This window comes from Chanodichthys erythropterus, chromosome 3 (genome assembly GCF_024489055.1).
Source record: "Chanodichthys erythropterus isolate Z2021 chromosome 3, ASM2448905v1, whole genome shotgun sequence".
NCBI lineage: Eukaryota > Metazoa > Chordata > Actinopteri > Cypriniformes > Xenocyprididae > Chanodichthys > Chanodichthys erythropterus.
Window position 1 is genome coordinate 10,821,324 of NC_090223.1, and position 27,699 is coordinate 10,849,022.

Below are 27,699 nucleotides of genomic sequence, written 5' to 3' on the forward strand. Positions count from 1 at the left end.
AAAATTACTGAATGTTGAATATGTCGTTTTACAAAAATATTGTGGGCTTCACATGGATATGTTCCTTTCACCTTAAGTAACTGGAGTTTCATTTCTAAATAATAATAAGAAGAAGAATAATCGAAGGCTAGTAAATTGGCGAATCTGCGACTTGGCTGCGCGGGGGTGTCCCGTACGCGCGTGCGTTGGCGCGTCCGATGACGTCACCACTCGCGCCTTCCCTTATTCAGTCAGTCAGCGTCGAGTCTTCTGAGGTGAGTTGAGCAGTTGACGGCATTTTGCACATTTACACAACCATCAAACACTCTTTATACAGTTTGTTTAAGCGACATTTTACAGGCTCGTTTCTGTATTGTTTTTATCGAGCACAGCGCTACTTGTGCGTCTTTTCTGACGTCTCCCTATTGAAATAAACATTTAGTACAGCAGCAGCGATCATGTGAGGAAAATATTGAATTAATTCAGACCAGAGCGATTGTGTGTGCTTGTTTGTGTGATTGTTTTAATGCTTGGGTTGAGTACTTTTCCTGAAAGTCGATTCAAAAGCTAAAGTTTGAGATCTGTGAGGGGGATCGTTGGGAATCGATTTCAAGTTTTTCATTTTTTCTTTATCATAATTTATCTTTGGCAGATTACAAACTTTTTGAAGAGTTTAGTTTTATGATCATTGTTTGTTTCTGTAGTACCAAAAGTTTCGTATGGTCGTAAATGAAAAGAGAATTAGTTAACTGGCTATTGTTACCAAATTAAATCAGTTCAGTGAAAAAAAACTTTATCTCAACACTGCACATTATCACAGACCCTCCTTTAAATGACATTTAGATGTGGTATTAATGCATTCACACTGCAAATATAATGACATAAAATTATGAGATTAATGTTTTAAATATAAAATTTTAATATAGAAAATAGATATATGAAATGTTGTGAAAAATAGGGGGAAACTAAAACCGCCAGTAGGTGGCAGCAAGTCTTAAAGATGTCATCCAAATTGTGCATGTCTTTCTTAAGTTGAAAAGAAATTAAGAATTTTGAGGAAAGCATTCCAGGATTTTCTCCATATAGTGGGCTTCAGCGGGGGTTCACTGGGTTGAAGGTCCAAATGTCAGTTTCAGAGAAGCTTCAAAGGGCTCTACATGATCCCAGACGAGGAATAATTAAAAAAAACAAACAAACAAAACAAACTTTTTAACAACAAATTATCGTCTTGCACTAGACTTCGGTAAAGTTGGTTTTATATTCGCACATTCGAACTTCTGATAAATTAAGACTTTCCAATAAATGTGCAATAAATTAATGTTTGCAAATTTTAAGCAGCGATATGATATTGACAACCAACAGTTGACAACCAACAATTTTTCACAGTTGATCAAAATAGGCAAGTATAGTTTTAATGGCATGTTTACTTGCGAATGTCCAATGAATGTCCAATGTAGTGCGATTAACAAGGCTATTGAATCCGGATGTCCAAATGTGCGAATATAAAACCAACTTTACCGAAGTTTGCACTAGCTCCATGTTGTGCATTACACAATCACATTGGAAAGGTAATTGATGTAGGCAGAACTAACATACTAGGGTACCATGGGACACTTGACGTCTGAAGCTTGTGTTCAAGTAATAGTGATAACAGCCAATCACATTACTTTCTGGTGTTGTAAAAATGCAATTGGCTAGCGACTGCTCCAGGGTGTTTGCATAAAGCGTTCTGATTGGCTGACGCTTGCGTTGGCGCTTGAAAAGTTGAGAAATCTTCAACTTCTGCTGCATTCAACGCGAGTGAAGCAACGCAACGGAACCCACAATTCTGTCCGTTTTGTAAATTATAATTGTAATTGTAAATTATTTGCTGTTATGCTTTTTTTCCCGTTTTATTATACATGTAGGTGTTTTTGACAGTAAGATTATTGTAAATATTAGATTACTGCAAATAATTAGAGCAATGTTATTCAAGCATAAATTGGTTTAAAATAACTGTAGCCTATATACCTTCACATATTTATGTATTTTTAAATTCATTTTATTTTTGCAACCAAAAATCACTTATTAAACACTCAATAATACACCTCTTTGCGCAGGTCTGCTTGCACGAGTAAAATAAATAAATAACACTCATTTAATGTTTGAGAGCATAAACATAATGCTGGTATGTGGTATCACATTCACTAACCTGTCGCTCTTTGTACAAATCGGGATGTTTGTCGGCAAGGTGCTTTGCCAAGTTGGATGCGTTTGCTCCCTTCGCTTGCGTTATTTTGTAACATCTTTTGCAGACGGGCTTTGTGGTGTCCGTGGGCTTGCATGGCCATATTTTGCTTTGTGCATCTGCTTTCTCAACAATTTGTGCACAGTCTGCAAGAGCACCTATATTTGCAAACATACCTCTTGTTTCGTCACCATAAAAGCCGTTGCGCAGTTGAGAGGAATAAATACGCACTCAATAATGTGCTTTAGAAGCAGCGCGCTGCACGCACACTGCCTCCTGCTGTCGCACATTAGGAAATACAGCTGGCACTCAAAGTACCGGTACTAATAAAATGAAGAACCGGACCTTTTTAAAAGCAGTGTCCATCACCCTGCAAATTACGCCATTTTACAGAGAGTAAGTTGCGATTATTTTACTAGTCATGGAATGGGAAATATTATATTAACCTGTTAACAGTGATTTTCTGTGTTCATATATTTAAATAAAATGTGATTCTTTTAATAAGTAGCCTACCATGTTTTCTTTCCTCGTCTTATTCTGTGTGATGTAGCTATGCATGCAGTTATTTGCCCTCAAAATTCAAGATAAACAGGCATTTTTTGCCCTGACGAGCTTTTGTCATATGATAAGATGTAGTTGTATTACAATATCACATGAGCAAGAGTGCCGTTTCCCCCAAATCAGCACAAATGCAATGTTCCTTCAACTTACTGTTAAATGAACAATGTGAGTTACATTTACATAACAGCAGCCATATCACCCTGTAGCCCAAGACCGGTTGCCCACTGAAGCTAAGCAGGGCTGAGCCTGGTTAGTACCTGGATGGGAGACCTCCTGGGAAAACCAGGTAGCTGCTGGAAGAGGTGTTGGTAAGGCCAGCAGGGGGTGCTCACTAGTGATCGACCGATATTGATTTTTTTATAACCGATACCGATTATTTGCATGTTTATGTACCCGATAACCGATATGCAGAACCGATATTTATTTACTGTTATACTTCTGTTTTTGACAATTATTACAACACAAATGAGCTGAACAAACCATTTTATTTATAACAATCACTCCCTCCTTGCATACAAAAAAAAAAAAACTTTACTGAATAATATGTATTCAGTAAAGTAATGTAAATATAATGTTAAATGTAAATGTAATATTAGCTGGAATACATTGTCAGGAAAGTAACAAACAAAAAAAAGCATACATCATTGCATTTTCCAACTAGTGTTATTAATTATTATGTTTTGTCGGTCTAGATCATGAAATGCTTTCTGACAAAGTGCTGTAACTTATCTATGCATTTACACAAAACTATAAATTGGGCTACTCAACCGCGATCGCGTGTGGAGATACTAAATAATTTCCACAGAGCTGCATTTATTTAGATTTGTATTAACTAAATAATGGTTATGTAGTAAATCAAATGATTATATAATCTAATAAAGTTAAACAGCACTTGTCAGTTGGCATTTTATGATCTAAATTTAATCTAACGTTAAATCATGAAATGCCAACTGACAAAGTGCTGTCTGACTATAACTTAATCAACCGCGATCGCGCATGGAGATAATAATTAATTTCCACAAAGCGGTAGGCTATATTTATATGTGTATTAGCGAAATAATTGTTATGTAGTAAATGATAATATAATCTAGGGTGTTTAAACAAGATAATCTTGTCAAAAGTTTCATTCAGTGGCCGTGCTTAAGCCTCCTGATCATCCGTCAGTTGCTAAGCAATATGAACGAACTTTTTCTTCTAGACTAATGGTGAGCAAATACAACAGATAGAGAATTAAATTCAGCGCTTTTATTTTCAACATGCACTCATTCACGTCTGTTTTATTTAAGTCATGTAAAGTTACGTCTTTATTGGGGCAGGACATGACGAATTACACTACGTGACTCAATGAGTTTGTCTCAATTGTTTAGAAACAAGCTGCATAAATTAACTATATCAGGAATTCATGTCTCAGATCTCATTTGTGCATGTCTGTTATGTTAAATAAAGTTGATTAATTAAAGCAAACCAATTAGAACATATACTTTACCTGTGCACTGAGTTGTTGTTGACTGATCTCCTCAGACAGAGGAAGTCTCAAAACGGCCACAAGATGGCGCCGTAAATCGGCGAATCCGATATTACAAAACCGATACCCGATTATGGAAAAATGCTTAAATATCGGGAAAAATATCGGTAAACCGATACATCGGTCGATCACTAGTGCTCACCCTGTGGTCTGTGTGGGTCCTAATGCCCCAGTATAGTGACGGGGACACTGTACTGTAACAAGCACCGTCCTTCGGATGAGACGTTAAACCGAAGTCCTGACTCTCTGTGGTCATTAAAAATCCCATGGCACTTCTCGTAAAGAGTAGGGGTGTAACCCCGGCCAAATTCCCTCCATAGGCCCTTACCAATCACGGCCTCCTAATAATCCCCATCCATTGAATTGGCTCTTTCACTCTCTCTCCTCTCCACCTACAGCTGGTGTGTGGTGAGCGCACTGGCGCCGTTGTACTGTGGCTGCCGTCGCATCATCCAAGTGGATGCTGCACATTGGTGGTGGATGAGGAGAGACCCCTGATATTATTGTAAAGCGCTTTGGGTGTACAGTAGTACATATGAAAGCGCTATATAAATGCATCATTCATTCATTCATTTTAGACACAGTATTGTTAATATTGTTTATTCATTTATAATATTTTTCGTTTAGAACGAATGAATCCGTGCTTCGTTCCTGAATTAATCAGTCATTTGAACACATCAGTTGAATGAATGACTCACTCACTCATTAAGACAGTGACTTGCTGCCACCTACTGGCAGTTTAGTTTAGTCTCATATTTAAGGTACATTTTAATTAAAAAGTTAAAATTAGAAAAAAAAGTCCATATTTAAATATTGAATAAATTTATGTAGACAAATTGTAAATGCTGTGTAAATATATTAATGCCACTTCTCATTCTGTGTCACCTCTGTATTGCAAAGAAGGATTTTGTTGATGATGATTTAATTTGACTGGTAACAGCTCTAATGTATAGGCTACTATGCTAGTATTAATTTTTATTTCTTCAGGTCTTAAAAATCCTTAAAGTGCATATTGCAGGTTTAACATTTTTTTCGAGATGAATATATAACCTTGTACAAAAATACCATATAAAAAGGTACTGCAGGGTTTAAAAATGTTCTGCGAGACATAAGGGCATTAATTTAGTAGATAAAGTGACGGTCTCTGTAAAAAACGCTGCTATCTTCTGTGCCGGGGTTTGTTTTGTGCAGGTGAGGAGACGGGACTTCACTTCTGCATGTGCTTCGAAAAACGCGTTCATTTTAGACTGGAGGATTATCATCCTGGCGATATGATGGAGTTCAACATTGTAATACTTCTGTAAATGATTATAATGAATAAACTTACACACGCTATGCTTCTTCACCGTTTTTACTTGAATCAGTTTCAACACTGATGAATACAAATTATGTACACATGCATACAGTCTCACACTTACACAAAACAGTTTTGAATTATGTGCTGGTAATGTAAATACTCCAATTTCATGCATGCCATGTATGTAAACTTATATTTACATAAGTTCACACAACTACATAATCACGGCGTCATCAGACCCGGCGCCAGACACAAACGGACGGGCATTACATTTTTTTCAGGGGGGCACAAATGAGATCAAACTCACTGCATAGTAACATTAATTATGAATTAAATGGGGAAAAAAAAAAAAAAAAAAACGAGGAAGAACTAAACACACGTCGCAGGGCTCGACATTGCCCGGGACAAGTTGATTTTTTTAAAGGGACTAGTGAAAGAGAATTTTAATTACCTGGCCTGATTTAAACGCCAATAACAAAAAAATGACTAGGGAATCACCAAAACGCGATAATGCTTCTGCATTCATTTAGTCTAAGTGGCTTAGTGCATAATAATATCTATATTATCGATAGAGCATATTATCGATAGTGCATAATAATATATAGGCTGATGTAGCCTATTGTACTGACGCTAACAAAATGTTGCGCTGTTGATGCGCTCGCGCTGCCTCTTGAGGAGAAATCGAAACAAATGTGCGCAGCAGAAAAAAATGAGCGCAGCAGAAACAAAGAAACTCAGTCAACATCCTGCCAGTAGCATCTCCTGGCCATAAATTTAGGTAGGGCAGATTCTGGGTCTTAGCGCTAGTTTATGATAAACATTTTGTAAGCTTTATATCCTAATCGCTGAACACATCAGACACACTTTGGCAGAATTCGAATGTCCTTGCGTTATTCAGCCTGAGGGTGGCGCTCTAATGATGTTTGACAGACTTTAGTACAAACAAACGCATAAAATTTGAATTGCCTCAATGTAGCATTTATTGTGTCCGAATGGTGTTTTAGGATGTTACAAGGTATGTAGGAATTGTCTATTCTCAGAAAAAAAAACATAAAACAAACACAACAGAACTACTAAATTATATATAAAATATATTCACATAAGCACGTTTAAATTAAGGTTTATACTCTCATTCATTTAATACGCTACTCCACATAGGAAGAACAGACATGCCATCTAGTTACTTACCAGATACAGACACATATGAAGCGGACTGATGTCGTCTTGGTCTCGAGCGAGGTTTACGTGAGGTAACGTCACATGGAAATAAGCGGGGCAGCCAGAAATCTGCTCTCTACGAGAGGGTGCTGCAGTTCCATTTTACACCACAGATTTACATTGGAAATTTGTGTGGCGCTGTAGAGCTGGGAGGGCTCTGAGACCGGATGCCCCGCTTATCATGATTCATGCCTGCCGAATCCTTGCGCTACATTTTAATATATTCTCCTCACTTTATGACTAGAAAATCTGAAAAATATTTGTTGCAGAATGCTGAACACGTTTATAATTTATTATTAATTCAGTGTATATAGGGGTCTATGTTTGGATGAATATTTTGTTGGGCTCTGCCCCACCTGCCCATACAGACGAGCCGCGGCTGAATACTGCAGTAAAAATTCAAAATGTGGAGTTTTTATATTAATGACATGATACAGTAAAGCAACATTACACGACCAAGAGTGCCGAATAATACCATCACGACTGAAAATGTGACACTGATTCATATGGCAGTTCTATAAACAAGTAATATGAATTTACTTACATTTTAGACGCAATATTGACTGTTTTTGTTCTGTTTTAGCAGCGAAAATAGTTCAAACAAAGATCACAGCAGAAGCGCGTCAGTCTCACAGCAACACTCGGGCTTTCGCCTAGCATTACCTCACTGATCTCTCCTGCCAACTTTGGTGGTCTTTGATCAAAGAAACGCTGTATATCCTCAGTCACTGTCACACGAGATCCCAGCATAGTTGTTTAAAAATGACAGCTTACGTTAAGCGGCAGCGCTATGCTTAGCACACAACCTCCGCACTCACTATCGACAAACCAATCAAATCCGTTTAATTTTTTTTTTTTTTTTTTTTAAATCAGACCAAACAAACAAAATTTTTATTTTTATCCAGGAGTTATGTATATACAAAACGATAACTTTTGATAATAGTAGCCTATTGATAAAAAAAAAGCAAGGACTGGTGGTTGGTGGGACTTGGAGTTGATTCGTCCAGGGAGGGCACTAGTGACTCACAGGGCGGGCCAGGCCCCCCAATGCCCGCCCATGGCGCCGGGACTGGGCGTCATATAGCCTACATCCTCACACTATCAGTGAATGGGCACGCAATAAACTCATAACACAGAATTAATGAATAAAGGATAACATGAAACACATACAGTAACACTATATGTTTGGCCGGCGGCGGGAGACATGATCACGGATCCATCAGAGATGCAGCTCGATGAAGACTTACGGTGCACATTTTAAGTTTTGTGTTTGATTATTACATTTGCCAACTACCAAATCAGTTGTGATGAGAAACGGCTATATCAAGTAACGTTAGTGTGGACGGATGTTAACATGTGTGACATACGCTTGATCAAGTTTATTCGTTTGTTATTAGTAATCAGTTAGACCAATAGCTTTGCTGTTGCCTGATTAATGATAATAATCTGTACAATATTGTGATCTGAGCACATGTCGTTAACGTTATATCTATAAGCTAACACCGGTCGCTGCCCTGTTCTCCACTGCTTATCCTCACACAACAGCTCAATTTGTCTCTTTTGACAGTTATTCTGTCTAATTCTGGCCTGTCCCTGCTCTCTTGACCACATAGCAGGCTAATTGTATGGCTGTGATTAGTTATACAAGTATAAATAAGCATTTACAATTTCCTCAGCGTCCGAACTGTCATTGCGATCCATTGTTTTCCTATAGTTTATATTGATCGCGTTCCCTTCAGTGACGTCACGTCCGATTTGGCATTTTTCAGATGCGGAAGTAAAATTCTCTCACAAAAAACGACTCCAGAAGCCTATTTAGCGTATTAATGCTTGTTTTTTCAAGAAAATCTATTTCATACATTATTTTTCTACACATTGAATCACTAAAGCTCTAACCTGCAATATGCCCTTTAAATTTGACTTTAAAAAATGTGCAGCATTTTTATATATTTTATATATTTTAATGAAGAAGCAGGACAATGTTCTGGTTAGCAATAAAATAAGTTGTGAATTAGCAGTAGTTACAATAGACAGAAATGCTTAAATTCAGTAACTGATATGTTTTATTTTGGCAGATTAGCTCCTCCCATTTAAGTGTATGCGTCAGTGAAGCTCCTCCCACAGCAGTCACATGGTTAGTGAAACTCAAGTTCTCCATATGTTGGAATATTTTTTCAAAGTGAGAACATGAGTGATCTAGAACCCTGCCGAATGAAACACACTGAAGATACTGAAGAACAAAGAGGTTGGTGTTTATTCTTCATTCATTCATGATGCTGAACAACATTCATGTTAGAAAGATTCAAAAACACTTCTGCACATTTAGATATGAAAAATCTTAAAGCCCCCTGTAATCAATAATTGTATTCCTTAAAACTAATCTTTGATTATCAAAATGACATTTTAATGTTTTTTCATAACTTTAAAAACTTTTTAAAGGTCCCATGGCATGAACATTTCACTTTGAGTTTTTTAATATTAATATGAGTTAACCCCTAGCCTGCATATGGTCCCCCAGTGGCTAGAAAAGGCGATGGGTGTAAACCGAGCCCTGGGTATCCTGCTTCGCCTTTGAGAAAATGAAAGCTCAGAAGGCCCAATCTGGAATCTTCCCTATAGACCCTGTTACTGTTCGTAACCAATGATGACGTAGCAACGTATGTACGCGCATTTTGGCAACGGAACTATGGCGAGAATCAGCAGCGTGTCAAGCTACGCGAGCGGATTAAGCAACAGACAGAGAAAGTTATTTTAAAAAGTTGACTTTATCAAATGGTATCTGGCTACCAGATCCGTGTACTATAGTGGAGTGGATAGAAGACGTTAGCAGATGGCCAAATATACAGTGGCCAGATATATATATATATATATATATATATATATATATATATATATATATATATATATATATATACGTATTTAGTTGAGAAACCTAGCGTGTACACCAGAGAGAAATTACGAGCATATACACTGGATGCTTATGAATACGTTGTCTGTGGTCATGTACAGAACGTCAAATACCATGACATAGACTCAGAGTTTTGTGTGTTGAAATTAGGGCTGGGCGATATATCGCATGCGCATTTCGTCAGTAAAGCCGGTTCCCTGATTACCGTGAAAACGCCATCATCTTTTTTCAGATGGAGCGCCATTTAATAGACAGAACCGTAGATGACTGAGAAGCAATATCGCGTTCATATCGCAGATGAATCGCCTTCGATAATGAACGTGATATTGCGTTGCTTCTCAGTGATCTACGATTCTATTAAATGGCGCTCCATCTGAAAACAGGTGATGGCGATTTTGCGTTAATCAAGGAACCGGCTTTACTGATGAAATGCGCGTGACAATCGCATGCGATATATCGCCCAGCCCTAATTGAAATCAGAAATTCAACCTAGTCAAAGACAAGGACACAAGACAACGATGTATGAGGCTTGGGTTATAATCAACCAACGAGAGAACTACGTCCTCACAGCGACCTGCACCTGTATGGCGGGGTAAGTAGGGTATTATTTGGTGTTGTGGGCTTGTAGCTTACACAGGTCAGAGCTCTGTTATATACGTAGTTGACATACAAAGATGAATTATGATTCAGTGTTACTGTCCTTTCAGGTTTAACTTAGGCTATTAACTTTATCCCCTTTACATATTCTTATGTTCTCACAACCAGGGTTTGAAACTACAGTTTTCATGAAATACACAGTGCCCAACAGTGTTCAAAATGTCAGCAGTCAGCCAGTATCATTCAGTTACAATCAAAACCTGTTTAGGCTTAGGTCATATACACGCGTAGTAAGTCAGATGTTTACCTACTTCATAGTCCAAGACGAAATTTGGCTGAAAGCAAATGTTACTTTCAAGCCCTGGTCATAACATTATTAATCAGCCAGTAAGTTTATTATGTTTTAGTGAAAATTCAAGCTTGGATCATGCAGCTGCAATATTATTCAAAGTTGAGCTCTATGTTAGGATGGGAAGGACTGAGAAAGCAGCAGTTACATCTGGAGTGTGCATGTGGAAAGACATCAGCAGGAAAGAAGTCAGACCAGCTCCATTGAGGGAAATCAGCTTCCACAAACCAAAGAGGCTAGACAGGCAGCTTCCAGCAGCTTTAACATTTGCTAGGAAAAACAGTATCACACCCAGGGGCATGTAATAGTTGACAGCCCAGATAAGCTTTCTATTGCCATAGTGTTTTGACACCATAATGTAGCATGAGAAAGGTACAGATGTAGAGATGAAAATGCCTACAGACACAGTTTAATTATTATCAGTATAATTTGTTATGTTAGTTTGAATAGGTCTGCGTTTGTCTTCAGGTTACTTATTTTAGAAATTACATTTGTTTGTTGTATATTGTATACCTGTGTGTTTACAGCTCTGATGTGAACATTATGCAGCACAGTAACTGTGTCTTTTTGTTGCTCTGTTATCAGTGTTGAAAGATGATAACATCAGGGAACTGCAGGTTGTGGACCCCTGTGCTGCAGTGCTTGACAAGCCTGGAAAATAGTGACACAGACACCGCATCATCTGACACTGATTCAGAGGAGCATCCTGACTTACCTTAGCCTTTGACTGCTTTATTTGATGTAACACTCAGGGAACTCTCACCACAGGAAATGCAGGTGAAATGTGAGGATACATTTCACAGACTTAAAACTACACTACAACCTCATCAATGTGAGAAACTGGAATTTGTGACACGGCAACAGTCAAAGTCAAAGGACTGGTACACCTATAGGGCTGGTAGAATCACAAGCACTGAATTACACCAATCGACCACAACTGACAAGATCAGCAAAACATACCTAAATGATATAATGCAGTATAAAAGAACAGAGTTAAATGTCCCATCTGTGCTTTAGGGTAAGAACATGGTGGAAACGGCAAGACAAGCCTACACTATATATGTCCCAAAGCCATCCAGATTTCAGCGTCAGCTCATGTGGCTTAGTAGAGAAACCTTCTGAGCCACACCTTGGATCATCACCAGATGGGATAGCAAGATGTACCTGCTGTGGCAAAGGGGTGGTAGAGATAAAGTGTCCCTACAAATACAGCGATAGCCTTCAAGGATGTACAAAGGATGAGCAGTTTTGTCTGGACAAGTAATTTGCATTGAAACATTCACACACATACTACTATCAATGTCAACTTCACGTTTGTGCGTGATGTTAAATATTGTGACTTTGTGTTGTGGTCCAAGAAGGAGTTCATTGTGCAACGTATCCTAAGAAATGAAGAGCTTTTGAAGGAGGCTTTGCCAAAAGCACAAGACTTCTTTATCTCGAGTGTGTTGCCTGAACTACTGACAAGAAGACATGACCCTGTCTTGGTATCACAGAGAGCCTGCAAATACTGTGAAAGGCCAGATTTTGGAAAACTGATCATCTGTATCAAATGCAGCAACCACGTTCACTACACCTGTGCACACATAAAAAGGAAGCCAGCAACATGGTTATGTCGGGAATGTCTGAGAGTTGATGTTTGAATGATTAAATTTAGGACTGGAATATGTATTGTATTGTGTTATGAATCTGGTCCATATTACCCAAACCTACATTTATTGTTTTCCTTATTTTTTTCCTACATTCATTCTTTTCCTTCATTCTTTCCTACATTTATCCTTTTCCTTACATTTTATGTTGTTGGTATTGATTGCTATGTGTCGATGCACCTTTGTTTAAAGTTTTATTTTGTAATGCTATAGTACTTTAATAGCAACTATATTGCTTGCATACATTTCTCAAATGGTTATTTTGCAATTAAACTATGAATAAAATCATTACAAATAAAATTGATAAGCACTGTGAATTGTTGAGATAATCTTGGGGGAAGTACATTATACACACCAGTGGCAGCCAGTGTTGGGAGGTTTATTATAATGCATTAAGTTTCAAGTATAGTAAATATGTTTTACAAATGTAAATAATAATAATAACTAATATATGGTAATGTTACTCATTTGGAAACAACACTCTTACAGAGGTTTGTGAGGGCACCACATACAGTCACAACATTGTCTAGCATGTTAACCTGCGACACTGGAATAACTGTTTGCAAAACTTTAAAGTTTTGTCCACCGACCAATAACTCACTCCACATGGATTCTCACATGAGAAAGCTGTCTTGATGTGTCAACTTCCTGTGCAGAAAGCTGCTTTTTTCCTTTTGTGAAATGAGGGATACACGAAGGGTTGCACCATAAGCTGCAAGCTCGTCTCTGATGAGAAATCCTCGGTTGGCTAAAATCTCATCCCTAGGCTCCAAAAGTTCTAAGAAACCTGACTCTTTAGTGATCTGCTTGTCTGAAACCTGTCCACCCCACCCAGGAGATATAAATGAAATTGCACCAGCTGGAGTAAAGCCCGAATAAATATTTGATGGTGTTATATGCACCGGCAGTTTTTAAAGTTCTGCTTGAATGTTTTTGGCATATTTTTAAGTATTGCGCCCTTACTTGGCCATTTAATGAGTGGCTTAAGGACCAAGGCCATACCAGGGACCCAGCTCCGCAAAGTATTTGAAATTGTGGTTTGATACCTTAAATCTATATGCCAAGTCAGTATTACATAGGCCCAGTCTTAATTTCATCGATATAACCAACAAGTGGTCTTCTAGTGTAAGTTTTTGGATATTTCTTTCAAAGCTGCCTGTTATTTTTGTAACCAGCCACTCAAAGAGCACGGAGGTCAGTCCTGTGAGAAAAAACAATTGTCCAATGTTGCACTTAACAGTGGTGTAGGAAAATGTAGATTTAGCTGCATTTGATTATTATTCTACGTTGTACAGACAATCACTAATGTAAACGAGGATTACTAGAGTCCAATGATGCCTCATCTGCAAATAACACACACACACTGTTTGTTTACTAGCCAAATCCAATGCCAGCTTATGAAACTAGCTGCATTGATAAACTACACTGTACAGACAATCAATAATGTAAACCATGCTTTCCATTAAACTCAAGATTACATAGATAAACTTACCTGATATACAATGGGCGCTGCAGACGTGAGCATTTTTTATCATGTCGTTGCTCCAATCAACACGTTTAATCACCTGCAGCCACAGGCACTGCCGTTTCTTCTGTCGGAATCCTATAAAACTTAAGCCCATTGGTAGAATATCGATTAGTGCAACCGTAAACACAACAACCAGACATTTTGATCCTGGGAAACCATTTTGATAAACTTTCAGAGTTGCTAACATGTTATAACCACTGGGGAACAACACCACTTACGTTGCCAAAATGCGCGCGCAACTATTTGATCACGTGGGCTGTAAAAGGGTCTATATGTCGTCATATGGGGAAAGGTTACCTCCCCCTTCTCTGCTTTACCCGCCCATGAGAAAATGAGATACTACAGCGCGAGGCGAGTCCAAGATTTTTTTTTCCTCGAGAGACATGGCTTGCAAACAAGAGAAACATGGCAGTTGTTCAGTGTTTGGATATACAGATAAACACCAGAGTCTATTTTTAGTTCGTTCATCTGAGCCTATAAAGAAACAGTGGGTTAATTTTATTTTCCAAAAAATTGTGCCGATACAACTTGATGCAATGCAATTCTTTTTTTTTTTGTCATTTTAGAGCTGATGGAAGTGAAGGAGGAGAGTGAAGAACTGAGTGAAGTGGAGGAGAAACATCATGTCAAACCTGGAGAAAAATATTTGATGGACTCAATGACTGAAAAGACATTTCTAAAGAAAAATAAATCTTTCACCTGCACTCAGTGTGGAAAGAGTTTCACAAACAATCGTAGTCTTGAGATTCACATCAGAGTTCACACCGGAGAGAAGCCGTACACATGTGATCAATGTGGGAAGAGCTTCACGCTGTCAGCAAGCCTTAAATACCACATGAAGAGCCACACCGGAGAGAAGCCGTTCACATGTGATCAGTGTGGAAAGGGCTTCAAAAAAAAACATCATCTTGAGGTTCACATTAGAGTTCATACTGGAGAGAAGCCATTCACATGTGATCTGTGTGGGAAGAGCTTCAAACAATCATCACAGCTTCAAAACCACACGAGAGCCCACACTGGAGAGAAGCCGTTCACATGTGATCAATGTGGGAAGAGTTTCACCCGATCAGAACACCTTAAAGATCACATGAGGATCCACACTGAAGAGAAGCCGTTCACATGCGATCAATGCGGAAAAACATTTATTGTGGCGTCCTCCCTAAAGAAACACCTTAGAGTTCATAAAAAGGAGAAGCCACATTCATGTTTTGTATGTGGAAAGAGTTTTTCAGTGCTTCACAATTTACGTGCACATCAGAAAATTCACACTGAAGTAAGAGATCATGTGTGCTTTGAGTGTGGGAAGACTTTTTCTTTTGTGAGTGTTTTAAAACAGCACCAGAAAATTCACACTGGAGAAAAACCTTACAAGTGTTCACACTGTGACAAGAGATTCAATCAGTCATCATATCTGAAAAAACATGAAAGGATCCACACTGGAGAAAAACCTCACAAGTGTTCATATTGCAACAAGAGATTCAGTCGTTCAACACATCTGAAAACGCATGAGAGGATCCATACTGGAGAAAAACCTTACAAGTGTTCACACTGTGACAAGAGATTCAGTCAGTTAGCAAATCTGAAAAAACATGAGAGGTTCCACGGTGAAGAGAAGCCACACACGTGTGATCAGTGTGGAAAGAGTTTCACTATTAAAAGTCACCTGATGCTACACATGAAGATCCATGCAGTGGAGAAACCACATGACTGCAGTCTGACATCACAGTAAGTAGTCACAGTCAGATCTCTCCTCTCCACCTCCACAGGACAGGTTGATCTCATATCATGTCTGTTGGAATGTAACTTATTTGTTTTTATGCTGAACCACCAGAAATCATCTGGAAGGAGAGATCCAGTGATCCAGAGCCTGCAGATGAAACATCACGATACTGAAGAACAAAGATGTTGGTGCTTATTCTTTATTCCTCATTCATTCATGCTGAATAAGATGCCGATTAGACATGCCAATATTCGGTAATACAATATATCACGATAATGAATATGCACAATATTGTTATCGTGTGCACTTCAAAATACCGTAAATAATAATTTATTACCAATTTTTTATACAAAAATTTAACATGCCTTTAAGAATACTTTCCCCATCAACCGTATAAAATGCACAACACCACTGTATTCTGTGTTAAAGGGACGCGCACTCAGATATAAACAAGCCCAACAAGAAACACATGGTGGAACGAGTGAAGGAGAGGCGCTGAATGAAAGTGCACGTTCACTCTCTACATTTACATTTTAAATTTTTTCATTTGGCAGACGGTTTTATCCAAAGCGAACTTCGTGTGAGGATTACAACAAGCAAGTCATCATGACGAGGCAAATAGACACAAGAAGTGCTCACAATACAAGTTTTAGGCAATGCTCAGAGTAGGGATTAGTGGAAGTGATAGAATAGGTATAGAATAAAGGCCTGTTCACACCGGGACGATATTCGCCGACGTTTAACGCCTCATGACTAAACAACGGGCGCCAATGTGAGTGTACACACCGACGCAAAAAATGCGAGACGTAAAAGCGTTTTATTTTTTTAAAAAACGCCTCGGGTTCGTTTTTTTGGCTTGACGCGCCGCGTTAAAAACTGGCCGACCAATGAGATTGGCGCTTTTGTTCACGTGCCTGGAGCTACTGAAGTTACAGTAAAACACGACTTGGTGGCGCTCAAGCACAGAACGGTCTTACCGAGCACACAAGACGACGAAGAGAACGTAAGTAGACGAGGAAAACTCCTACAAACTATCCCTGCATCTCAAACAGCTCCCTAGCTTCCTAGGTCGTGTATCAGTATACCATGTAAATGAATGTGGCCGACTCTCTGATCCAGCTGCATTTGATGGGGAATTTGATGGGGTAAATGAGGATGTGCCTAGCTGGATGCTGAAATCTTGATTTGGAGTCAGATTGGCAGGCAAGATGAGAAACTCCGTCCTAGCCAGGTTGAGCTGTAGATGATGTTCTTTCATCCATGCCGAGATGTCCGCTAGACAGTTTGAGATTTGTGCAGCTACTGTGGGATCCTCTGGTTGGAATGAAAGGAAGAGTTGTGTGTCATCAGCATAGCGATGGTAGGAGAAACACTCTCTGACGGCAGAGGGCGCTGATGGAACAGTAGAAATGCAGCGGTTACCCTGGAAACCTTGCAAACAAAGAAACTGCTAGTGAAGTTTTTTAAATGCTTCAAACAGACCTTTTTTTCTAATCTCAATGTTGTTCATCACAGCACCAAATACTTAATAGTTAAAGACTAAATAGGCTATTTATTTTCAAATGTTGACTGTTAATTTTATATTCTAAAAAATGTAAGTATCACTACTTAAAAAAATTAAGATCACCCGAGAGTGAATTGCTTTGATTGTTGTGATCCTATCAGACTTATGATAGCAACCTGATTCGTAACAAAGCACTGTTCGCCAGAGGAGAACTGGCCCCACGACTAAGCCTGGTTTCTCCCAAGGTTTTTTTCTCCATTTTAACACCTATTTGCCACTTGTTTGCCACCTGTTGGAGTTTGGGTTCCTTGCCACTGTCGCCTTTGGCTTGCTTAGTTGGGGACACTTGACATTTGACTTGACATTCGATATTCAACAGTATTCTTGACATTTATTAAACAGTGCTTTGATCTGCCTGCATTGACACTATTCTTGAAGAGCTGCTGTGCAGCAAAAATTATGTACCAGTTATCAATGTAAAGCTGCTTTGACACAATCTGCATTGTAAAAAGCGCTATATAAATAAAGGTGACTTGACTTGCTAGCCCACCCAAGCTCTTACTAGGGATGTTGCGGTGACAGATTTTTTCCACCGGTTAATCGACGTGTAAAAAAAACGGTAATCCCGATGTCACTGGGGTTGCGTGTTGGGGATTTCGGGTGGCCGAAAATGCGGTCGTGCAGACGTGCACACGTCTCAATTTACTTTCACTTTAATTAACACCGACTATCGCAACAAGCCTAGCTCTTAAACACAATAATAATGATAAACGCACTAGACAAATACAGCTGATGTGAATACATCTTCATTTACAGTCAAGCAATGCATTAATGGATAAACAGAAACCAACAGAACAAACTTGTTGGCTCTGGACTCACTGAAGATGAAGAGACTAAAGCAACATCTGGGCCAGATGAGGCAGTAAGAGCAGGAGTGATGGAGGGTCTCATCCATGGCTCTACACCATTTCCAGGATCTGCTGTGTCTCTCCATCCTCACTGCTTTAGTCTCTTCAAAAATGCACAAACTTAATTCAAATGCAGTCATTTTAACAGAGCAATGTCATTTGATTTCTGTATTAAAAGTAACAAAATGATACTTACATTATATTTTTGTTTCAGGTTTTCCCTTTCTTTTCACAAATGCCACCAGGTCCTGCTCCACCACAAAAGCTCTGCAACAAATGTACAGACATCAAGATTCAAATAAGTTCTGTAATAATTCTGTTTGAAATTAAAATTACAATAAATTACAACTTAAGATTTTTGATTTATAAAACAAATTTTGTTTTATGTTTGCATTCATGTATTGTAAACAGTGTTGACAACAGTGAATTCTACATAATAGTTAAAGGTGCCCTAGAATTAAAAATTGAATTTACCTCTGTATAGTTAAATAATTAGAGTTCAGTACATGGAAATGACATACAGTGAGTCTCAAACACCATTGTTTTCTCTTTCTTATGTAAATTTGTTTCATGCAAAAGACCTCTGAAGAACAGGCGAATCTCAACATAACACCGATTGTGACGCAACAGTCGGGATCATTAATATGTACGCCCCCAACTTTTGCATATGCCAGCCTATGTTCAAGGCATTAGACAAGCCAGTATTAACGTCTGGAGCTGCATAGCCGAATCAACAGAAAGCAAGTCAGCAAGCAAGGACAATAGCAAAAAATGGCAGATGACTGACATGATTTATGATATGATGATATTTTTAGTAATATTTGTAAAATGTCTTTCTAAATGTTTCGTTTGCATGTTGCTAATGTACTGTTAAGTGTGGTTAAAGTTACCATAATTTCTTACTGTATTCACAGAGACAAGAGAGCCGTCGCTATTTTCATTATTAAACACTTGCAGTCTGTATAATTCATAAACACAACTTCATTCATTATAAATCTCTCCAACAATGTGCAATGTTAGCTTTAGCCCCATTAGCCACACATAGGCTACTATCAAACTCATTCAGAATCAAATGTAAACATCCAAATAAATACTATACTTACATGATATGATATGCTGCATGACGAACACTTTTTAAAGATCCATTTTGAGGGTTATATTAGCTGTGTGAACTTTGTTTACGCAATGTATTATAGAGTTGTGAGCTCAGGGGCGGGGAGTGCGAAGATTTAAAGGGGACACGTGCTGAAACAACGCATATTTAATTATGCCCCAAAATAGGCAGTTAAATTGAATAATAAAAGATATATGGGGTATTTTGAGCTGAAACTTCACAAACACATTCTGGCGACACCTTAGACTTATATTACATCTTGTGAAAAAGGGTTCTAGGGCACCTTTAAATCAGTGGTGTAGTCTACGTGATACGCAGGTATACGCCGTATACACACTAGGAATGTTCAAGGATTTCCGTATACCCACTTAAAAATCGAGAGGATACGTAACCATCCAATAAATCACAATACGAATTGTGGTTTGTTGTTTTTGACATGAAACAAAGTTTCATATTTCAAATTCTGCCCATTTTACACTGAAAAAACAAAACAAATACCGCTTTGGCGCTCTTTGATGTGTCATGACCGCTGTATCGCCTCATCAGTTCAAGAGAAGCGGCAGCATGAAGCGCACATGAACTGATTCTCTCCTCCGTTTTCATACTAGTTACAGCGCGAAATAAACATGAACGAACTTCTAAAAGGTATGTTAAAAGATACAGAACAACTTAATAAAATCCATATCATGTCTTGTGTATTAGCGTAATCAGGCAAAAACTGCGGAAAGACGCTTGTAAACAATGTCACGTAACGTCAGATTTAGGCTAATGTTACCTCAGAAGAGATTTCAATATTTAGTGAATAAACTCGTGACCAAACAATTAACTCTAGAGAGGAGCATTTAGCTAAATATATGCCCCATATTACATATTAATTATATTTTTTAATGTCCTTTATTGATGTCCTATATAATGAATGTTTGAATAAATCCGTCAAGTTGACAGCCACAATTTAAATGTTTAGATTTCAAAAAATAAATTTCAAAAAAATAATTTTAAAGTTAGTAGGCCTATTATAACTTTAATATTACAAAAATGTCCTTGTGTAGTTTAAGTTTGTATACAAATCAGTTAATTTTACCTTCAATATGAATGTAGTACCAACTATATATTTTACAGCATTAGTTGAGAGATTTTTTTTTTTTTTTCTTGTGAAAATTTGCCATGAACTGTACCTGATATACAGTATATCCAAAATAACTGACACTAAATCGGCTGGAATATGGCTGGATTAAAATGAACCCAAAATATGTAACCCAGAATTTTGTAAAAATAGTTGCAACTTGAACTCTTAATTGTGCATTGAAACTTGCCAGCTGATAATGCTCCAGGGACCATATTCATAACATCTAAGGCTATCTTAACTGGCTGAGTTAGATGGTGATTGACATTAAACAGTAGAAAATCAGTCCAACGAAGCTTGGGCACACCAGATAACACGTCAGCAGCGTCACTGCTGAGTTGTGAACGCGGATTGACAACAGACCCGGAAGAGAAGACAATGCTAAATAAAGTCGTAGTTTTTGCTATTTTTGGACCAAAATGTATTTTCGATGCTTCAAGAAATTCTAACTAATCCACTGATGTCACATGGACTACTTTGATGATGTTTTTATTACCTTTCTGGACATGGACAGTATATCGTACGAGCGATGGGAATTTCACTGTATACTCACTACAAAAAACTAGACTACACCACTGCTTTAAATAAACATTTAGTAAGCATCTATATGGTTTAGAATATGTAAATCCACTTTGGAAAATCACAGACGCAAATTCCTCACCTTTCACAAACGCATCGTTTAACTTCAGAAACAAACTATTTTCAAAAAAAAAAATATCTTTGTTTATTTAATTTAAAAAAGCCAATTAGAAGTAGGAGTATTATAAGAATAGCAATGCTGTTAAAACGATATACCCCCTATGAAAGTAAGTAGGAGAGAGAGATCCATCTCATATATTTTTATGTTTACTTAATTTTGCTTTGAATAATTATTGATTCACTTACATTTATGTAGGCTGTTTATTTTTGCTTGGCTTTTACATAAATTGAGAAATTTCTCAATAAAGCTTTTGATGGCCAAATGTTTACTCCTTAGGCTATGACTTTGATTGAGACGGCTGTTTGTCTACATCAAAGTAACCGATATTTTTGTTTGACGCGTTTTATAGAATTTGGCGGGGTTTTTTATTTATTTTTTTAGAATTTGGCGCTTTTGTTGATCTCGCCTCGCGGCGATGACGTCATCAACAGCGCGCGCTCAGTCAGCGGCGTCTTCTGAGGAGAGGTGAGCAGTTCCCGGTATTCCTCATATTTACGACGCTGTAAAATACACTATACAGTTTGCAACAGTATGAGAGGTCCTTTCTGTCTTTTTTTGATGTGAGTACAGCGCTGTTTGTGTGTTTGCCGACTTAAACAACGAGCATGTGAGGAAAACAATCAGTACCTGTGTGATTTTGAGTGATTGTTTCGATATTTGGAGTGATAATGTTGCTGTTACTGAATGATCTGTGAGGGGAACGCTGCGATTTTATTTTTATAACGTTGTTTCTCTGGTGTTTTATCTTTGTCAGATCAAAATTGTTGTACTTTATATCGTTAAAATCAAGAACAGATACTGCTAATTGCTTAAAACAGCCTATATAGTGAGCCATGTGGGACATTCAACTATAAAAAAGAACAAAATTACAGACACTCGATTAAATTGTGCTTTGTGGTAATCTTTCTGTCATTGTCTTTATCATTGTCAGTTTCTGTACAGAAAAAACTATAAAATATTAATCATTTCATTATTACGCTGAATGTAATTATTAGAAAACCAAACTATATTTAGATACTGTGCGATCTATTGTAGTTATTTACCTGTAGCTGTTAATGAAAATGGGTCTTGTCAAATGTGTTTATATATATATACCATTTGTGGTTTACATTATATTCTATATTTCTAGACAGATATCATCTCATATAGTATGGATAGAAATGTTAACAAATGGACAAAACAGAAATGCAGAGAATGTGTGAATTTCCACAGATGTGAGTGCAGTGTTATTGTGTCATTGCTGTTATTTTTAATATAGTAATACAATGATTTACAAAAAGGCAACACTTTATATTTGTAAGGCTATGGTCTCTTCAAAGATAAAATCTGGAGGACATCTGCTTAACTTACATAAATGTTTAAGTTTGTAAATAAGTTTAAAAAAAAAACTGATTTGTTGTTGGTAATTTTGGCAAATCTGCTTCTTCCACACAGAAGTTCATGTTCAGTGAAGCTCCTCCCACAACAATCCTGCCTTCAGTGATTTCCCCAATAAATGCTGGAATATTCCCATCATACAAGCATCAGAGCATCATGAAATCTGCAAAGACTGAGTTTATTAAAGAGGACAGTGAGAGTGATCCAGAACCCTGCAGAATGAAACACACTGAAGATACTGAAGAACAAAGAGGTTGGTGTTTATTCTTCATTCATTCATGATGCTGGAGGTTGTAAAGCTTCAAGAAGATTTCGGTTTATTATATTAGGACAAATCTTTAAAGCTGTAAAATAATATAGCTGAAGCATCCAGTAATAAAAGGGACACTTTCTATGAACTGGACAGGGATGGGAATCTTTGGAGTCTCACGTTTTGATTTATATCGATTCTTAGGCCATTAAAAATCGATTATATCTTTGATATTTTCATAGATTTCATTTTAGATTTGATTCTTGGAATTTTATTTATTTGAACTCAAAATGAAACTGAAAAAGAAATGAAATTAAATGTTTAATTAAGTTTAAAGGATTAGTTGATGGAGATGTTCAGTGGTGTGTCAGAGTGCCTGTGTGGAGAGATTGATGAACTGTTGTTTTACTTCAAACAAATTATCTAAATAATTTATATTGAACTATTTTATTCATAATAAATTGCATTCCCTGCCTTGTAAGATATTGGCAATATTAGTTATATTGTTGTAATGTGTTCCCCTGTTGCAGTTTAATGAAGATGTGTCTGCTTATGTTGCGTTTTTATTGGGCTTGTTTTGCTTTTTTGTGTTATCTGCAACCCTTCATTGGAGGGGAGAGTTCAGAAGAGACATCTTACATTTATATTCAATTACACACTGTTATCCATTTACAGTCACCATTCTCATAAAATACTTGAATTACATATGGCTTTTAAACCTAACTTTAATGTCTAACAACAGATACTTCAGCAAAACGAATGCATCCCTTCATGCAAAACGGAAATACTTGCATACATTTGTAACACTTACAGATAAGGATATAACCGTGAAATGAAAGTTTTGTTCAGAGGAAACATCACACATTAAACAGCACGTGCATCGGTCAAAGTGCCTGACAGGGCAAGCCGTGTTAAATGTTACATTAATGCATTAGCTTGAAGTTTAAAATAAATTCTCATGTTTTGGGCAGCTTGGATCAGGCACCTTTCCTCCATTATTTTTAAAAGCATTATTTGATGCTGTAATTTGCAGATGTTTTCCATGTACAATGGGCAACTAATTCATATCGACATTCGTTGTCAATGATTTTCATTATCGATTTTGGTTAGTGTTGCAGCCCTACTTTATATGGCCACAATGCTCTTTGAGATAACGCCATCGGTCGATGCTAGTTTAATGACTATTTTAACAACTGATTGTTTAATGTAATACTATGTTTTAACTTTTGCAAATGGATAAGTGAAGAGTAGTCAGGAACTCACTGCACAATTAAGTCCAAATGAGATGTGTAGACAAAAAAAAAAAAATCCAAATAGTGAATCATTTCAACAGAGTCCAAACAATACCAGAGAAGAAAAAAAAACCATCAAATGCGAGATAAAAACAAATCTTTACTGAAAATAAAATGGTGGATGTTTGTGACCTTTGTTAATGCTAAACTTACAATGCTTAGTTCAGGAGCCATTGTAAGTTTAGCATTGACAAAGGTCACATGTGACCGAAACATTTGCTCTTTTTTTTTTTTTTTTTTTTTTTTTTTTGTTTAGGTAAAGTGTTTATCTTGCATTCAATGTTTGTTTTCCTTCTTTGGTAGAGTGTGCGGACTCTCTTGAAATATTCAATGCAAATGGATGAATCTTGGGCTTCTTCCTGTCTGAATATATCTCAAAATTGGGAAAAACGTGATTCAGATAATTTTTTTTTTTATGATCATGATATGGAATATTTTGGGAAGTTCATCCACCTCTAATTTGAAGATCAATGTACCTCATTCATGGAAGGTTTTATGGACACATTTTCAGTTACTGCAAATGAATCATTTTTACTTTTATTTCAGAGTTGATTGAAGGAAATGAGGAGAATGGAGGATTGAGTGAAGTTGAGGACAAAAAGCATGTCATAACTGGAGAAAAACCTTTGAGTTCCTCTCAAACCAAACAGAAAGATTTAAAGAAAAGAAGAGCCAAGAAATCTTTCTCCTGCACTCAGTGTGGAAAGAGTTTCACAAGCAAGCTATGTCTTGAGCGTCACACGAAAGTTCATACTAGAGAGAGACTGTTCACATGTGATCAGTGTGGGAAGAGTTTGTCGACCAAATATAATCTTGAGCTTCACATGAGAGTTCATACTGGGGAGAAGTTGTTGACCTGCACTCAGTGTGGAAAGAGTTTCTCAAACAAACAAAGTCTTAAGCGTCACATTAGAGGTCATACTGGAGAGAAGCCGTACACTTGCACTCAGTGTGGAAAGAGCTTCAAAAACAAATATGAGCTTGATGTTCACATGAGAGTTCACACTGGAGAGAAACCGTACACATGTGATCAATGCGGGAAGAGTTTTACGCAATCAGGACACCTTAAAGAACACATGAACATCCACCCTGGAGAGAAACTTTACAAGTGTTCATACTGCGACAAGAGCTTCAATCAGTCAGGAATCCTGAAAAAACATGAGAGGATCCACACTGGAGAAAAACCTTACAAGTGTTCACACTGTGACAAGAGATTCAATCGGTCAGCAAATCTGAAAACACATGAGATAATCCACACTGAAGAGAAACCACACACATGTGATCAGTGCGGAAAGAGTTTCTCGTTAAAAGTACACCTTAGGAGGCATATGAAGGTTCATACTGGAGAGAAACCGTACACTTGTGATCAATGTGGAAAGAGTTTCAAACAATTAGCGTACTTTAAAGAACACATAAACATCCATACAGGAGGGAAGCCTTACACATGTGATCAATGCGGAAAAACGTTTTGGTTGTCTTCAGTCCTGAAGATGCACCTGAAATTTCATACAAAAGAAAAGCCACATTCATGTAATTCATGTGGAAAGAGTTTTTCACGTCTAGAACATTTAAAAATACATCAGAAAATTCACACTGGTGTGAGAGAGTACATGTGCTTTGAGTGTGAGAAGACTTTTACTACAGGGAGTGATTTAAAAGTGCACCAGAGGATTCACACTGGAGAAAAACCTTACAAATGTTCATACTGTGACAAGAGATTCAGTCTGTCAGGACACCTGAAAACCCATAAGAGGATTCACACTGGAGAGAAACCTTACAAGTGTTCACACTGCGACAAGAGCTTCAGTCAGTCAGCAAATCTGAAAAGGCACGAGAGGATGCACACTGAAAAAATATATCCCTGCACTGCATGTGGGAAGTGTTTCAAGCATTTAACTTCTCTACACAGACATACAAGAAGAAATCACAGTAAGTAGATCATCTTCAGATCCAGCACTTTCAGGTCTGATGCCGCATATGACAAACAAATGCGACGCAAAAAATGCATAAAGCAGTAAAATATTATTTGGATAAATCTGTCTAAACCAGCGATTACATCTGACATGACAAAGAAACACTATCTAAAGTTTTCACAGTAAATAAAGTGACATCACAATGCCTCTGCTGGCTTACCGTCTTCTCATAGTGCATCCTGGTGCCATGTGTTCCCCAGGTAAGAGATGTACACGCAGCTCTTCGTGGTCCAGTTCTGATGTTCACGTGTCCACTGTTGGCTCTTTCGGCAGTGGACGGGTCAGCATGGTCACCCTGACTGTTCTGCGGCTATGCAGCTCCATACGCAACAAACTGCATTGACCCTTTGTCCAGTTCACCACTGTTCCTTCCTTGGAGCACTTTTGATAGATACTGACCAATGCAGACCGGGAACACCCACAAGAGTTTTGGAGATGCTCTGACCCAGTCGTCTAGCCATCACAATTTGGCCCTTGTCAAACTCGCTCAAATCCTTGCCCATTTTTCCAGCTTCTAACACATCAACTTTGAGGACAAAATGTTCACTTGCTGCCTAATATATCCCACCCATTAACAGGTGCCATGATGAAGAGATTGTCAGTGTTATTCACTTCACATGTCAGTGCTCAAAATGTTATGCCAGATCGGTGCATTTGTGTATGTGTATTTTTTTATATATATTAAGTAGTTAAATTTAGGTATGGGGTAGGATTAAGAAGTACTAATAAATAGCCAATATCCTAGTAATATGCATGCTAATAAGCAACTAGTTAAAAGACCCTAAAATAGTGTTACCGTAATTTTTTCAAACTTTTTTTTTTTTTTTTGCTATAGATCTTTACATTTCAGAATATAAAGCCATTCAGTTTTTTTTTTCATAAAGCCAATAAGAAGTACCAGATCGATAAGCAGTATTCTAAGAATATTGATACCATTAAAACCTTAACGATACCCATCTCTAGTAGGAGAGAGATTAATCTAATTAGTTTTCACATTTACTTTTCTTTGAGTAATTGATTATCTTTACTTTTTATATTCTATAACATTTATTGTCTGCTGATTGGAAAAAGTAATTTTATAATTTTAGTTTTAATATCTGATCTGAAAACCATGTATTATGTTTGCTCTTTGGACGTTCTGTTTTAAATTTCTCAATAAAGCTGAATTCTTATTCTTATTATTTCTCATGACTTGAGTTCTGATCGTAACACACAGATTATTAATTGGATACGTCCATAATACTGTTCACTGTACCTACCAGCAGCACCGTTGACGATATCACATTCTTCCATTTGACATCCCCTCTAGAAAGCGCTGAAATAAAAATCATTAAACAATAATGTCCTGTATGCCATCTGTCCTAATGCCTGGTACAAACTACACAATTTTATCCCGATTTTGTCACGACCTGCTTGATGTAAGGTGTCTGGGGATTTGTAAATGACAATGGGCATCGGGACACAAGATTTGATCGTTTCAGCTTGTTTAGTTTGTTGACAAGATAAACAACCAAATGTGGCAGTGTGCTAACATTTCAAATGAAAAGCAGTGAGGTTGACATGACATGACCATCGGAAATTCCCGCCTGAGCAAGTCTATCGTACAGAAATATGTGACATCTCCAATATGGATGTGCAGGACATGGAAGAGTTTCTGATCAAATGTAGTAGCCTACCTTAGTATCACTAATATACTAAGTGCATTTAGTAATTTTTTTTCCTCTTGATTTTACGGTAAACTACTGGCAACAATGTTGACAGTATATTACTGTTTTTCTACAGTTTGTTAGCTGTAAACTTATTTTACAGTTTATTACTGTTAAAATACATTTTGTGGTTGTGTCTTTTTATCTTACACCTTTAACCATTTCGACCCCACAGGAAAATCCACTGAAATAAT

The 27,699-nt window shown here is 37.5% G+C and overlaps 2 protein-coding genes and 1 pseudogene across 4 annotated transcripts; all 3 read left to right on the forward strand.

The window, feature by feature from the left end:
* Positions 1-150: 150 nt before the first annotated feature.
* On the forward strand, positions 151-18,892 carry LOC137017060 (zinc finger protein 235-like). 3 transcript variants are annotated; one of them, XM_067380985.1, is made up of 4 exons: positions 151-254; positions 8,888-9,052; positions 14,405-15,563; positions 15,670-18,892. In XM_067380985.1, exons 2-4 carry the CDS (start codon positions 8,995-8,997, stop codon positions 15,695-15,697), a joined length of 1,245 nt encoding a protein of 414 aa, XP_067237086.1. In that variant the 5' UTR covers positions 151-254; positions 8,888-8,994; the 3' UTR covers positions 15,698-18,892. The 3 variants fall into 3 exon arrangements, with proteins under 3 accessions (XP_067237086.1, XP_067237085.1, XP_067237087.1); XM_067380984.1 differs by having other exon boundaries at positions 174-254; positions 8,883-9,052; XM_067380986.1 differs by lacking the exon at positions 151-254 and having other exon boundaries at positions 8,881-8,941.
* Positions 2,950-3,066, forward strand: LOC137018212 (5S ribosomal RNA; annotated as a pseudogene).
* A 2,462-nt stretch (positions 18,893-21,354) lies between the features above and the next one.
* On the forward strand, positions 21,355-26,955 carry LOC137017051 (zinc finger protein 431-like). Its single transcript, XM_067380968.1, has 4 exons — positions 21,355-21,467; positions 22,342-22,537; positions 24,373-25,755; positions 26,000-26,955. The coding sequence occupies exons 2-4, from the start codon at positions 22,348-22,350 to the stop codon at positions 26,140-26,142; spliced, it is 1,716 nt and encodes a 571-aa protein (XP_067237069.1). The 5' UTR covers positions 21,355-21,467; positions 22,342-22,347; the 3' UTR covers positions 26,143-26,955.
* Positions 26,956-27,699: the final 744 nt, after the last annotated feature.

What these genes read in the sequence shown, in the direction of transcription:
- LOC137017051 (XM_067380968.1), top strand. Translation starts at nt 22,348, where the DNA reads ATGTTCAGTGAAGCTCCTCCCACAACAATCCTGCCTTCAGTGATTTCC. An exon ending in AGATACTGAAGAACAAAGAG is followed by an intron (nt 22,538 to 24,372) that starts GTTGGTGTTTAT and finishes CTTTTATTTCAG; the next exon opens with AGTTGATTGAAGGAAATGAG. An exon ending in ACATACAAGAAGAAATCACA is followed by an intron (nt 25,756 to 25,999) that starts GTAAGTAGATCA and finishes TGTGTTCCCCAG; the next exon opens with GTAAGAGATGTACACGCAGC.
- LOC137017060 (XM_067380985.1), top strand. Translation starts at nt 8,995, where the DNA reads ATGAGTGATCTAGAACCCTGCCGAATGAAACACACTGAAGATACTGAA. An exon ending in AGATACTGAAGAACAAAGAG is followed by an intron (nt 9,053 to 14,404) that starts GTTGGTGTTTAT and finishes TTGTCATTTTAG; the next exon opens with AGCTGATGGAAGTGAAGGAG. An exon ending in GACTGCAGTCTGACATCACA is followed by an intron (nt 15,564 to 15,669) that starts GTAAGTAGTCAC and finishes CTGAACCACCAG; the next exon opens with AAATCATCTGGAAGGAGAGA.